Consider the following 15293-nt stretch of genomic DNA (forward strand, 5'->3'; position numbering starts at 1 on the left):
CAGGAGCGTAAAGGTGTAAAAGATCATAAAGCAGGAGCGTAAAGGTGTAAAAGATCATAAAGCAGGAGCGTAAAGGTGTAAAAGATCATAAAGCAGGAGCGTAAAGGTGTAAAAGATCATAAAGCAGGAGCGTAAAGGTGTAAAAGATCATAAAGCAGGAGCGTAAAGGTGTAAAAGATCATAAAGCAGGAGCGTAAAGGTGTAAAAGATCATAAAGCAGGAGCGTAAAGGTGTAAAAGATCATAAAGCAGGAGCGTAAAGGTGTAAAAGATCATAAAGCAGGAGCGTAAAGGTGTAAAAGATCATAAAGCAGGAGCGTAAAGGTGTAAAAGATCATAAAGCAGGAGCGTAAAGGTGTAAAAGATCATAAAGCAGGAGCGTAAAGGTGTAAAAGATCATAAAGCAGGAGCGTAAAGGTGTAAAAGATCATAAAGCAGGAGCGTAAAGGTGTAAAAGATCATAAAGCAGGAGCGTAAAGGTGTAAAAGATCATAAAGCAGGAGCGTAAAGGTGTAAAAGATCATAAAGCAGGAGCGTAAAGGTGTAAAAGATCATAAAGCAGGAGCGTAAAGGTGTAAAAGATCATAAAGCAGGAGCGTAAAGGTGTAAAAGATCATAAAGCAGGAGCGTAAAGGTGTAAAAGATCATAAAGCAGGAGCGTAAAGGTGTAAAAGATCATAAAGCAGGAGCGTAAAGGTGTAAAAGATCATAAAGCAGGAGCGTAAAGGTGTAAAAGATCATAAAGCAGGAGCGTAAAGGTGTAAAAGATCATAAAGCAGGAGCGTAAAGGTGTAAAAGATCATAAAGCAGGAGCGTAAAGGTGTAAAAGATCATAAAGCAGGAGCGTAAAGGTGTAAAAGATCATAAAGCAGGAGCGTAAAGGTGTAAAAGATCATAAAGCAGGAGCGTAAAGGTGTAAAAGATCATAAAGCAGGAGCGTAAAGGTGTAAAAGATCATAAAGCAGGAGCGTAAAGGTGTAAAAGATCATAAAGCAGGAGCGTAAAGGTGTAAAAGATCATAAAGCAGGAGCGTAAAGGTGTAAAAGATCATAAAGCAGGAGCGTAAAGGTGTAAAAGATCATAAAGCAGGAGCNCATACAAAATACACGCTGAAGATCCACTCGAGGTACTTGTTGCCTGTTTGAAGATCCATACAAAATACACGCTGAAGATCCACTCGAGGTACTTGTTGCCTGTTTGAAGATCCATACAAAATACACGCTGAAGATCCACTCGAGGTACTTGTTGCCTGTTTGAAGATCCATACAAAATACACGCTGAAGATCCACTCGAGGTACTTGTTGCCTGTTTGAAGATCGATACAAAATACACGCTGAAGATCCACTCGAGGTACTTGTTGCCTGTTTGAAGACCCATACAAGATACAAGCTGAAGATCCACTCCATCTTATCTACTTAAAGTGAAATAATTTAAAATTTAATAACCTTTCTTTTAAAGAATACTTTTAATATTAACAATTATAATTTTTAGAAAAAAAAATTATTTTAAAGTATTAATATTAAATGTACCAGTTGATATTACACCTTACATACGTCATTTTTAACTACTATAAGGTAGCCCAAAAGTCGATTAACCAAACTATCTCAATTTGCAACCTCTGCATATTATTATTATTATTCTTAAATTGTTTTAATGTTTTACAAATAACCTCGATTGCTTGACTTATGGGCCATCCTGTACAATAAATATTTACTGTATATCTTTCCTTCAGTTTATCAAGACGATGCAAAATACAAGAACATACAGTCGAGTGTTAATGCTGTATTATCAGATAAACACCTTTCAAATTAAAATAAATGGCTCCAGATATGTTTATTTTAAGAGAAAACAAATCTTCTTTTGTTACAAATTACTATTTATTACACTCAAACCTCGATACAGAGTAACCAAGCAATAAATCGAGTGTTACACCTACACTCAAGAAGAGACTTACACGAAATTTAAGATCTGCAAGGTGACATCAGTTGTAAAATTGTCCATTTAGTAATTCCCAGACACTGTTCTGCAGTGTGTGTCCCATGAGTCACGTGAGGACATGCATGGACAATGAAACGATGGTCCTAGGCTTACATTCCCTTATTTTTACTTATAAAACACCTGGTTTATCCTATGTGTAGTTATAGTGACCTCTGACTTCTTGCAATGCGTGTAAACTTTTATGTGGAGTCACAAGAAACAGAGTGAGTGACTTAACATTACATAAAAAGGTCAATTAACATAAGTGTTAATTAGCACCTTACGAGAATGGCACTATTTAGTAAAGCACCCTCGAGGAATTGACTGCAAATATTTTTAATATGAAGCATATATTTGCAATCGTTTTATTAAATTCTATTAAAGTATAGTTTCGTGTGCATGAGGGGGGGTTAACTTTCTACAAGTATTTTATTTAAAGATTTTTAATAATCACTTCCAGATGGAGCCACATTCTTATTGTGTGAAGACAGTAAAGATATTGTATAGACGTTTGGAGAAAGGTATCAGTAGCATCAAGCGAGATGAGTGGTTTAGTCTCATAGAAACTAAGGTAAGGAATATTTTCTGCTACTTTTTTCTGCATCAGAAAATGTATTATTCACTTAAAATTCTGAAAAATTTGCTAAAGAGGAGATGAAATTTTCATTTTAAAAGATTTTAGTAGTAATTTTAAGGAAGTTTAGATCTAAAAAACACCTTCGAAAAACGAACTTTTATGAGTGGAAACCATCGTTTAAACTTAAAAGTGTGATGCTAATTAATTAATAAATAAGTAAAGATATAAGCGTAGAATAGTACTGGTGTTATTTCCACATACACGGGTGCTCCAAAAAAATATTAAAGTAACCTTTCATACCAGATTTCTAGTAGCAGGTTGTCCTTTATTATGTGCAAGTAGTCAGACTCAGTCGTGCAGTTTTCGAAAAAGTATGGCCCCCACTACCTTTACTGCACTATCCCTACTTCAAAACCTTACTGTCTGTCAGTGCAGTAAGGGTACTGCACTGACAGACAGTAAGGTTTTGCAGCACCCTATAGAAAATGATGAGAATTTCATCTTCTACGACCCGACTCTTTACGGGTCAGGTATGCAATAAAACTCAATTTTTGCTCAACTTTTTAAATCATGTACTTACAAGGAACTTACATAATATCAAATATAGTATGATGCAATATATTTATTATATAAAATTAATAAAAAATGGCCTAGAAAATCTATATCTGCCTATGCCCGCAGAGACCTAGAACCGTCACTTAAACTTAATCTTAATTAATTTATAATAAGTTTTTGATATTATAATTAGATCAGAGTTGCGAGAGAGATGTTTCACTTAATATAAATGTAAATAGAATTAAGTAGTGTTGAGGTTTTGTACTGTTTAAACTGACCTAAAATTGTTTTAAATTTGTGGCACGCGAGTGTAAAGTAATCTTGTTTCAGATTTTCCCAATAAATCAATAAGGTCAGAGATAAAATAGGAAATAAAAAAAGAAAACTTTAAAATAGATCGTTTAAAGGGATGAAAATGAAGTTGTTTTGTTCGTCGGTTGATATTGTAGTAACGTAAACATACAGCAAAAAATACTTATTTCATAATCCTTTAGTTTCCTTTGACAGGAAGCGGAATTTCGTCACGACATTGACACCAATATTCAAGAAGTAAGAACAGCAGGAGGTCATCCATCAAGGACGTGAATCTCTTGTAAAACTTATTGACTAAAGTTTGAATTTAAAAAAAAACAAAGGGGGAAGGGAACATTGTTTAAAAATTCTTTAGAAATAAAATTATAATTAACTAAGTTACTTAAGACATTAAATAAGTTAATCGCATTTATCTGTATAGAAAAAAAAAACTACATTAAAGTTTTAAATATAAAATTTTGAATTTAATATAGTGAATATGACTTTATAAAAGCTTTAAATAGTTGATTGTAAAGCTGAAAACATCCCCTTGGCAAATCGCCAAAGGGGGGGGTGCCTCACAGAGGAGTTTCTATGGAAAAATAACTTTTGTTAGGTGTAGATATGTGAAAAAAATCCGACGTGTTTAACCTGTTGTTCAGGCTTAAACTCATCACCAGTGCTTTGTAGTTTGTAATTGGATTTTACCACAGCTTAACTGCTAATAATGAGATCTTACCATCCTTAATGGCTAATAATTGGATCTTACCACACCTTAACGGGTGTGGTAAGATCCTAATGATTCCTACTACTTTTAATAGTTAATAATTGGATCCTACCACCCTTACTAGTTAATAACTTTCCAACACACTGATATCTGCTGTTTTATGCTGTCTCCATTACAACAATATAAAATAAAATATTTAATTAGTATAGTCCAGTCTAACCTCCCAACAACGGCCATCTCTAACGACAAGCTCTATTGTATCTAATTAGAATCTTAATTAAAGTGATTGGCTTAGAAGGTGTGCATATTGTTTTGACACTGTTCTAATTAAGTGTTAAACCCTTCATTAACTGTTAAGTTCGCTAATGCAGTGTTAATATCTCTTTTATATTTGTTAATACGTTTACAGACCGCTCTAGTATTGGCCCCAATATAGAAACTTGGAATCCTTTGTTGAGAGGTAGGCTGTATACAACAGACTTTTTACTACTTTTGGTGTATGTATCCCTGTCATTAGAAAAGTGCCTTCGTGATAATGGGGATGTAGATACAAGTAATTACAAAGAACACTAGTTAATCTACACGTGAAAGATCTTACAAATGGTAGAGGTATAGCGTAAATCTTGCCTGTAAATTTCAAGAAAATCAAAGGTTAATGGTTAATAAATGAACCACCCTACTCTTAATAGGTTAATAATTGGACTTTACTCCCCTTAATGGCAAAATTCTTCTTGAAACGAACTCTGAGGTCAGGTAAATTTTCCTAGGAACCTGAACGACAAAAGTCTCTGGAATACCCTCCATTTTAATTTCCTTATTACATGTTCCTCAAGATAGACGTAAAGGGAATAAGGCTAAATATGTATGTATAGATAGAGCCTCATATTATATAACTAGATGCAACATGGGGCTCTGTGTTGAGCCTATAGAAAAATACCTATAGTTTTAATAGAGTCAGCTATTTTAAATTTAAGAACATTAAGTTAAGAAACGTGAAAAATTCTTCTTAAATTTAGAAAATGCAGGAAAAATATAATAAAATTTATATTTATTTTTACCAGTTCGTATTATAAATGAATAAAGTTTAAATAAAAACCCACGCACAAATACCTTCCTACTCAATTTATAGAGAGTTAAAATGAATGTTTATATACTTAAATGTCATAGATTTACATGAAAATAAATGGACATAAATAAAAATTTCTTTTAAAATAAACTAAATGATGTTTATATAGCAGCTTACAGATTAATTATGTTGTTTCTGTTGATGATGTTGAGCAATTTCAATTTATCGTTACGGCATATAAATTAATTAATTTTGTAGTATATCTTGGTAGATGTTGATCAATACTTTGAAGATAAAAATTCTTTATAAATTTTATCTTCTTAGCAAGGAAGAAGAAGCTTCTTTTCTTCTCCATATACATATAAATAAGTTATATTACTTAATAATTCTTACATTTTCATAGAGAAATATGCGGTAAAACGAGTTGCTGATGTGGAAATAATTCATAAGTTATTATTACAAAGGTTGTCTTTTTGTTTAAAACAGGAAAATTTTATTATATAAGATATTTTAATAATGTAATTTATTAAATAATAAGCATTTTCCTTTTACTGATGTTTCTTTTAAAGGTATTTTATTTAATAATATATAGGCCTAATCATTTATAGAATTGTAAAAGTTTTATAATTTATAATTGTTTCTTACTTTTTCGTGTAATAAATCATCATCATCAGCCTTGTAAATTTGTTTCCACTGCTATTATTTTTCTTCATTTATCCCTTTTAATATCTTGCAGCATCTTCTCTCTTCCTCGTCTTTTTTTTTCCTCCAAATTTCTTTAAATCTAATAGAAATATACGGAAATTTATTTAATAAAATTTAATAATAACTCACTCTCGACTCTTCTGATGAAGATGTGACTTTTCTCTCTGTGTTTCTTTAGTCTTTACTGTTTAATAAAGATGTGACTAGTTTGTTTTTTTCTCTCTCTCTCTACTCTTTTCGTTAATACGTAACATCTTTTTATCTTCATTTTATACTATTCTCATTAAGATGTGACTTTCCTAAAGTCTTCTAATGAAGCTGTGACTACTCTCTCTCTCTCTCTTTCTGCTTTTTCACGAAAATGAGACCTCGCTTTCTCTCTCTACTCTTCCGATGAAGACGTGACTAATATACTCACTTTTTCTCTACTCATTTGATGAAAATGTGACTACTCCATTCTCGTTCTCGTTCTCTGTTCTTATTTCCCTTTTCATTCTCTCCTCTTATCACGATATACCACTACTTTTGTTTCTTTCTCCTAGTCCGTCTTCCCAATAAGCATATTCCTTTCCCACAATCTTCCTCGTGATACAATAATTTTGGTCACAAACATGAGATTCACCCTCTTCACACGAACTTTAATCCACTTCCTCTCTCTTCTTCCTATCCGAAAACAATTAGTAAGCGCTCTTCATCTTCCTTCCCGTCATCTTTAACAATACAGTCGACCCTCCTATAATACTGTTGATAATTTTGTTTTATATGAATTCCATGTTTTACGAGTCACTTAGATTTTACAAATAAGTGTGCCGGGCTGTAAACGGCTGACGTATATGTAAAATCTAAGTGACTCGTATAACATGGAATTCATATAAAACAGAATTATCAACAGTGTTATAGGGGGGGTCGACTGTAAATTTATCATCATGACTAACATACGTGGATACCGGGAATTATTTCTTCGACGAATTACGTGCGACAAAAGGGTAAATCCTTCCTGATGCAATTTTTAGAGTAATAAGTTCAGTTTAGTCTTTCTTACTTCGTAAAATGCATCATCAATATAAAGGAGTGTCCCCATTCACACACTTGATTATATTTTTACTGAATATACATTAATTAATCAGGAAACTTTTCATTGTGACGTGAATTAGAATTTTAAATTACGTCACAAAAAAATAAAACACTTTTACTTAAATTAATTTTCACGTACCGCCATCTGTCGAGATATTTTTTAAACATTACTTGTTTTATTACCGAATTTAAAGGATGAATAAGAGTTAATGTTTAGTAAATAATAAAGATTAATCGACTAATTAAGCAGAAGATTAAGAAATAAAAACGCTTATTATTAAGTAATTTAAAAGTAATAAACAATTAACTTAACAGCTGTAGTTAATAATATTTAATTAAGTTAATTACCTTCATTTTTATTTCGTATTCATATCATTATCACGTGATTGATAATCACGTGATAATGATGAGGAGGATGATAATGTTGAGTATGAGAGGGATGAGGATGATGATGTTGAGAATGATAATGATGATGAGGAGGAGGAGGAGGAGGATACAACATCATCATAATCATCCTCATCATCATCATTTAATTATTTCATAAACGATGAGGAGGATGATAATGTTGAGGATGTAAGGAATGAGGATGATGATGTTGAGGATGATGACGTTGAGAATGATGATGATGATGAGGAGGAGGAGGAGGAGAATACAACACCATCATTATCATCCTCATCATCATCATTTAATTATTTCATAAACGATGAGGAGGATGATAATGTTGAGGATGAGAGGGATGAGGATTATGACTTTGAGAATGATAATGATGAGGAGGAGGAGGAGGAGGAGGATACAACATCATCATAATCATCCTCATCATCATCATTTAATTATTTCATAAACGATGAGGAAGATGATAATGTTGAGGATGTAAGGAATGAGGATGATGATGTTGAGGATGATGACGTTGAGAATGATGATGATGAGGAGGAGGAGGAGGATACAACACCATCATTATCATCTTCATCATCATCATTTAATTATTTCATAAATGATGAGGATGATGATGTTGGATCATCATTCTCCTCTCATCATTTATAAAATAATTAAACATAATAAAGGTCATCGCATTAATTATACTTTCAACAATAAATCTACATTAGTTTACATACATTTATTTCTTTCAGTACGTCCTGTAGGTCGGTTCGGATGTCGAAAACTTATTTAATTATTTATAAGCATAATTTTATAGTGTATGTGCTTATTTCGTGTATTATTTTTCCAGGAATCACGAATTTATCCTAATTCTGAGCATCTTCGGTTGGAGAGAGGAGAGATTAGTGAAGAATGGGATTTGATGTATTGTGAAAAATAAATATCTTTTGTTGGTTTACACATGGGACATCATTATATATCAATTGTTTGTTTTGCTATTGTCATTCAGGTAAAAGAAATGAGGTAATTTATTGTTGTTTTTTTATTGCTAATACAATTATTTCTTCGTAAATATAATATAATATAATATAATTAACAGCCAACATTTTATTTTTAACGAGCAATATCATTGGCTTGCTTATGCATCTGAGTTCAGACACTTTTCTTACTTTACGTTACTTCTAACTAATGAAAGAAGGCTTTAAGTCATTAGATATAATGTTTTCTTTCATTAACCAGACGTAACGTAACGTAACGTAACGTAGGACGAGCCTATCTAAACACAAGTAAAGAAGTATTATATGTATTATACAAGTAGTGAATGTAGAGAGAAAATTGCTGTTTTTTCGAGTGCTTTGCTTTATTTTCGTGTGGATTTTCCACGGGATAGGTTTAAACGACGATTTATAAACGGATGCGTATTATATTGTCACTTTGCAGATACAAACTTATACATATAATGGAACAGCTGCACCCATAGTCACAGGGTATAAGTTAAAATAGGTTATGCGAAGGTTTTATTCTCATCCTAATATTTTTGTCGGTTATATGCCATTTATACAGGAAAAATGTCAAATATTTTATTGCTTTCATTAATTGTTTTAAATAAAAATCATTGTCTTAAACTCAATTTATGATTTATATTCAAGTGTAACTGCACCACACAACAGAACACTTACTTTTTATAGTCACTAATGTAACGTTCCTGAAGTAAGTAATGTAACATCTCTGTAGTCACTACTGTAATATCCCTATAGTCACTAATATAACATCCCTGTAGTCACTACTATAGCATTTTTGTAGTCACTACTATAGCATTTTTATAGTCACTAATGTATCATTTCTGTAGTCACTAATTTAACATCCCTGTAGTCACTATTATAGCAGTTTAATAGTCACTAATGTATAATTTCTATAGTCACTAATTTAACGTCCCTGTAGTCACTATTATAGCAGTTTAATAGTCACTAATGTATAATTTCTATAGTCACTAATTTAACGTCCCTGTAGTCACTATTATAGCATTTTTATAGTCACTAATGTAGCATTTTTATAGTCACTAATTTAACGTCCCTGTAGCCACTAATTTAACATCCCTGTAGCCACTAATTTAACATCCCTGTAGCCACTACTGTAGCATCCTTATAGTCACTAATGTAACGTCTTTATAGCCTTTATTTATAGTCACTAATATAACATTCCTGTAATCATTAATGTAGTATATTTATAGTAACTAATGTAACATCCTTATATATAGTAATGAAGCATCTCTGTAGTACTATAGAAATATTTTTCTATAGTCACAATTATTTACTACAGAATTGTATTTTAAGAGCTTATCGACAATTAATTACATCTTAATTTCTCATTATTAAATTTGACTGTAATCACGTCGAGTATTTATTAAACTACAATTACTTAGCATTTTAATAAATAATAAACGCATTAGGAAACGGGTAAGAATTATATGTGATAAAGTCGAATGTCGAAGTAAATTTCGACAGGTTTTAAATTTTGCAACAACTTCAAGCACATCATTACTAGCAACAACTTATATAACTGACTTCTACGCTTGACAAAGCCTACAATGACCTTCTTTTTTAGAAGGTAACCCACTTTAAAATTAATTTCCCTTTTTTATTTTCTTCACCTTTACGTGTACTTATCTCCAGTGTACAGTGTTGATTATACATAACACTTCAGTTTATTGTTAATTACTGATGAATGAGTCCATCAAGTCCATCCTAACGTCCCTGCTGTAGTAAATGTACACCTTTTCCTTATAAGTGTTAACATATATTTTACACTAACGACAAGTCTGACATTGGTGACACCTTCTATCATTGACCTATTAAACTTATACAACTAACTTGTGTTAAAATCTCACGTAGATCCTTCGTTCCTTTTCATTTTGTACAACAATTAGCCAATTATTTTTGACTTTAGGAAATGTTTTATTAGTTATATACAACGTATAAATTTCTTCAGGAATTTTATACAATGATTTAAAAATAATTTTACAGGTTTTATCACATTCAATTGAAATGGATTTAGATAATCTGAACACAAATACAAGTGTTAACGGTAATGTATTGTGTCGTACCGAACGAGGAGTTTCTCTAAATCGTGAATTCTATCGCCACGATACGTGTGCAAGATGCTACGATTACTTACCAGATTGGATCTTCCCTAATTTGAGCTTTAAATTCGTGTAAGGAGTCTAATTTACGTGTTTCTATTATATAGCGTAGGAACAACTAGTGTTTCTTCAATGAATACTTTTTATTACAGGTATAAAGGAGATGGATACCTGTACGATCCTGAATATAATACACCGTATATACCTGATCCAAATAACACAAGTTCTCCAATTGTATCGACATTAATTTCTGAGGAATTCTTCGAAAAATGGGCAGTGTGTTGTCGAACAGCTTTGGATTGTTGCGAAGAAATGGCAAAAAATCCTCAACCCTCCGAAGGTAAATTTTTTAAAGTAAAATCGAGTATATTATATGTTACATCACCCCTAATCATTACAGGATTATACTGCCCAAGGACGTGGGATGGTTGGCAGTGTTGGCCTGATACCCAATCTGGAACATTTGCTATTGCCCCGTGTGCTGGACACGTATATTTTATGAGCGAACAACCGGCTTGTTCACGTAAATAAATACGATTTTTCGATTAAAAACTTGTAATTTTGCATCCCTAATATATAAAATTGACGAAATTATGTAATGTTGTATAGGTTATGCAATAAAGGAATGTTGGCCAAATGGTACTTGGTATGTTAATGATGAATACAACAACGAATGGACTAATTATGGAAACTGTGGACGTGTTGATGTGGGTGAAAGTACATAAATTCTATCACTTACAGGCTTCCATTTTATAAAATTAATTATTTTCTTTTCAGGAAGTAAGGAGATTACTGTACTTCCACATTGCAACTTACGGTATTTCAATTGTCTTCCTGATTCCTGCATTGATAATATTCATAGTATATAAGTAAGATAATATATATATATATATATGTTTTTATTAATTAATTAGCTTAATTTAATAATAAAAATACATTTAATTAAATAGACAGTTACAGGTGCATCGAATAACAATGCATAAACACCTATTCGCTTCACTACTTCTCAATGGTATTTTCGTTATATTATTTAAATCCATTGTTATTTTAAATGAAATCGAAAGTAATAGCCAAGAAAATACAATTTTGGAAGCTAATGGGGTGAGTTAATTTATTATTTTATAAATTTTTATGAATTTTATAGTAATTTTATGAATAATTTCCAGATAGGATGCAAGATATTGTTCGTACTTACAAAATATTTTCGCATGACAAATTACATGTGGATGTTCTGTGAAGGATTCTATTTGCATAAACTAATTGCTGCAGCATTTGCAGAACAGAAAGACATCATTATGTTTTATTTAATTGGATGGGGTATGTAGAATTTTGCTCTAAGTCATTTGTAGAATGAGATAAAACATTTAATAATTTACTCGTGTATTCAGCTTTTCCTGTAATACCAATTTGTATATATGTCTTGTTGAGGAAGATCTACTCGGATGTAAGGTGAGTTTACTGCATAAATTACAGCATAATAGTGATATAATTAGTCCAAAAATCAGTTAACCACATGCTAAACTTACCGGATAAGTTACAGACCTTGTCGATAAATTGGTGCCTTTCTTGAAAGAAAAGATGGTTACCCGAGTTTTGGGCCTTCCTATATACACAAATACACTATAAATTTTGCATTTTATACTAAGATAACATGAGAAATTTATTATCATTGTAAGAAATTAAGAAATTATTTCAGGTGCTGGGCAATTCCAGAAGAAACTTACGAATGGATAATGAACACTCCTAACTTATTGAGTCTTCTAGTATATTTAATATTTTTTGTTTTATCTTAATAATTAATTAATTAATCTATAAATTAATTTCTAAATTATGTATTTTAGTTAAATCTAGCATTCCTCTGCAATATAATTAAAGTTTTAGTTACAAAGCTTCGAGCAACCCACGCTAATGAACCCAGTCAATATAGGTAAGTAAGTAATTATATTTTAAAAATTATGTATAAAGAACACAATAAAATTATTGTAATTTTATACAGGAAAGCCGTTAGAGCCACATTGATTTTAGTTCCATTATTTGGTGTCCATTTTACTCTTGTAATATATCGTCCACAGTCTGGAAGATGCGAGATTTTAGAAGCATACACCTATATTAGCCATGCAATGGATGGTTTACAGGTAATAACATAAAATTCTACTGTATAAAATATCCCGTTTAACACAGAATTAATTATATATATTTAAAATATAAGCATTAATCAATTGTCTTTGAACAGGGGATGATAGTTGCTGTGATATTCTGTTACGTCAATGGAGAAGTAAGCATAATCTTGTAATAATATATACATAAACACGTTAGAAATTATAAGTTAGACATTGTAGTTTACTAAAACATAGAAAAATTTCATGATTTTTTTATGTTTTATACACTATCAGGTCCTATATCTTCTGAAAAGATCGTATCAGAGGTATAAACTTCGTCAAGATTCACAAGGGAGAAGTTGGAATAATTTTACAATGAAAAGAATGTCCATGTCGACTCATGTATCAACTGTTGGAGAAATTCAATATCTGAAGAATCGTCAGGATTCAGTAAAAAGGACGTCGTGTTGAAACACTGTTGGTGTAAGTATATATTATGAGTAATTACACGAACATATACAGTAAAACCTGTCTATGGCGACCACCCATGGTTCCTTCAAAAAGTGGTCTTTTAGACAGGTGGTCGTCCAATAAAGGTGGTGCTGTAATACCCTATTTCCGTACGTATTTTGCGCACTTTTTAGCCATTTCTACTAAGCAAAACTCGAGATGAGCAAAAAATAAGCGAATTTTTTCAACGATAGGGCTATATTGGTATTGTATTTTATTCTTATCGGAAAACCCGATTTACAGGAGTCGTCATGATATTATAAGACAGATTTAACACCAATATTTTAAAGATTAATACAATAGTCGCATTTTCTCGATTATAATGCACACTTTCTTTTTTCCGACTTAATTAATTCGACTCGGTTCTTTTCGTTCGCTCCTCAGTTACGTGTATTACGTCATCAATATACAAGCGCGTCCTATCTCTCCATCACTTTGCTTTTGGTTTTCGTTAGTTTAATCTTATTTTAACTTTAAAAATACTGTATTTTTTAATATTTAATATTTTCTTAATTAATTAAGTACAATAAGAAAAATTATTAATTAATAATAAAACGATTTTATTATTTTTTCTCATTATACGATTTCATTACAATCGCGGAATCGAAAAAGGAAGTAAAACTGATTTTTGCATTAATGCGTTTATTGTTTTTTGAATATTTTGCCTGCGAAAATTACTTGGATATTATTTTTCTAAAAATATCGTGGAAATAAGGTAGGTTGATACAGAAACTATTTATCGCACGTGTACTGTATATGAGCTTCAAAATAAATAAATAAAAATAGATTTTATCAAACGATGAGATCAGCCGATTAATTGTATCGTGTACAATATTTTACACCCCCAAGGAAAATACTGTAGGTCTAGGGTAAAATAAATTTTGTTTTCCCACAGTTAAACTTCGCCGCTAATTGCTGTTGTGATAACTTTAATACGATCTTCTAACGACAGCACTTTGCATTTCGGACATTTTCCAACAAACTGAAATGAATTTCCTTTGTTGCTAGACTAATTTATTAACACCTGCACCTAATTTCAAGGGTGGGAGAAGTGCCCGGGATGGGTTCGAACGAGAGTTTAGACTAATTCATTATATTAGCAGGTGGAAACGTTGTTGAGATGGGTTCTTACAATAGTTTAAACCAGATACATTCGCGAAAGTGGTCGCTTATTACAGGTGTTGTATGTTGTTTCGAACCAAAAATCGATGCCCGCGGTCGCGTTACACGGGTGGTCGTTTAATACAGGTAACTTATACTAAGACTCTATGAATAAACTATTCCGTGCCAGAAATTTTTGCCCGTTTTGACAGGTGCCCGTCGAATGCAGGTGGTCGCCTAAGCAGTTTTCACTGTATATTAATACAATTACTCCGTCCATTGGATTCATTGTGTAATCTCTTGTAAGGAGCTCTATGGTGCATTTTATTATGGTGGATATGAATAGATACAACACATCTGTTTGTGCATTTAGTTAAATAGTAATGAATGGTGACTCCATTTAACAAAATGCATAAATGTATTCCATCTATTCATAATCCACAGTTGCCAAAGTAAATAAATCTACTGAATGGGTTCTCACCTCTACTTGGAGTTGTCCAGATTTCTTCACGTGTCTAACCACATGAAGAAACCTTAATTTATTTGTTAGAACATAAATAGCGGCAGTGTCTCATAGGAAGTGTTCTCTAGAGGCATTCCTTCTGGCAGGTTTTGCAAGTGTTGGATTGCTTTGTGTCTTCAATTCATCTACTCATAACACTTTTAGTTCTGAGTTTACCTGTATATAGAAATAGAAAACTTCAGAAAGTTCATATTTTGGAGCTAAGTATTATCTGTGGTGCACATAAAAGTCATGGAAAACCATGGCTTTTGTGTACTCCATAAGAAAATTCAAAGGAATGCGGAAAATATAACCTGTATCATATACATTCTTTATCTATAATGTATAAATTAATTTATCTTATAACTCTTTAGTTCCCACCCCTTTTTTTTGACTTATAGTATGTAGGTTTTTTGACTTATCTATATTACTAATACTTATTGTGAGGTGTTTAATAATATAATAATAATTTTTATATATTATATAGAGACATCTTTCATGAAAATCGAAGATTCATCATAAATATAACACACAAAAAATGTATTTAAAAATTTTCTGTGATTTTAATAAGAAATTAAACCATTTCTTTGTTAATA

At 31.7% G+C, this 15293-nt stretch overlaps 1 protein-coding gene across 2 annotated transcripts; it reads left to right on the forward strand.

The window, feature by feature from the left end:
* Nucleotides 1-2496: 2496 nt before the first annotated feature.
* Nucleotides 2497-13066, forward strand: LOC111624719 (calcitonin gene-related peptide type 1 receptor-like). 2 transcript variants are annotated; one of them, XM_023367634.1, is made up of 15 exons: nucleotides 2497-2547; nucleotides 8197-8355; nucleotides 10370-10557; nucleotides 10638-10825; nucleotides 10886-11008; nucleotides 11095-11192; nucleotides 11263-11354; nucleotides 11436-11586; nucleotides 11652-11802; nucleotides 11874-11934; nucleotides 12182-12248; nucleotides 12327-12412; nucleotides 12482-12620; nucleotides 12719-12760; nucleotides 12879-13066. In XM_023367634.1, exons 2-15 carry the CDS (start codon nucleotides 8308-8310, stop codon nucleotides 13053-13055), a joined length of 1611 nt encoding a protein of 536 aa, XP_023223402.1. In that variant the 5' UTR covers nucleotides 2497-2547; nucleotides 8197-8307; the 3' UTR covers nucleotides 13056-13066. The 2 variants fall into 2 exon arrangements, with proteins under 2 accessions (XP_023223402.1, XP_023223403.1); XM_023367635.1 differs by lacking the exon at nucleotides 2497-2547 and having other exon boundaries at nucleotides 8218-8369.
* Nucleotides 13067-15293: the final 2227 nt, after the last annotated feature.

The sequence above is a fragment of the Centruroides sculpturatus genome, unplaced genomic scaffold (genome assembly GCF_000671375.1).
Source record: "Centruroides sculpturatus isolate CEXI.00-Female unplaced genomic scaffold, Cexi_2.0 scaffold375, whole genome shotgun sequence".
Taxonomy (NCBI): Eukaryota; Metazoa; Arthropoda; class Arachnida; order Scorpiones; family Buthidae; genus Centruroides; species Centruroides sculpturatus.

Bases quoted from the DNA above. Each gene is read 5' to 3' on its own strand.
- LOC111624719 (XM_023367634.1), top strand. From the start codon at position 8,308: ATGGGACATCATTATATATCAATTGTTTGTTTTGCTATTGTCATTCAG. The intron at 11,587-11,651 runs GTGAGTTAATTT...AATAATTTCCAG, and splicing joins CAATTTTGGAAGCTAATGGG to ATAGGATGCAAGATATTGTT. The intron at 12,249-12,326 runs GTATATTTAATA...TATGTATTTTAG, and splicing joins CTAACTTATTGAGTCTTCTA to TTAAATCTAGCATTCCTCTG.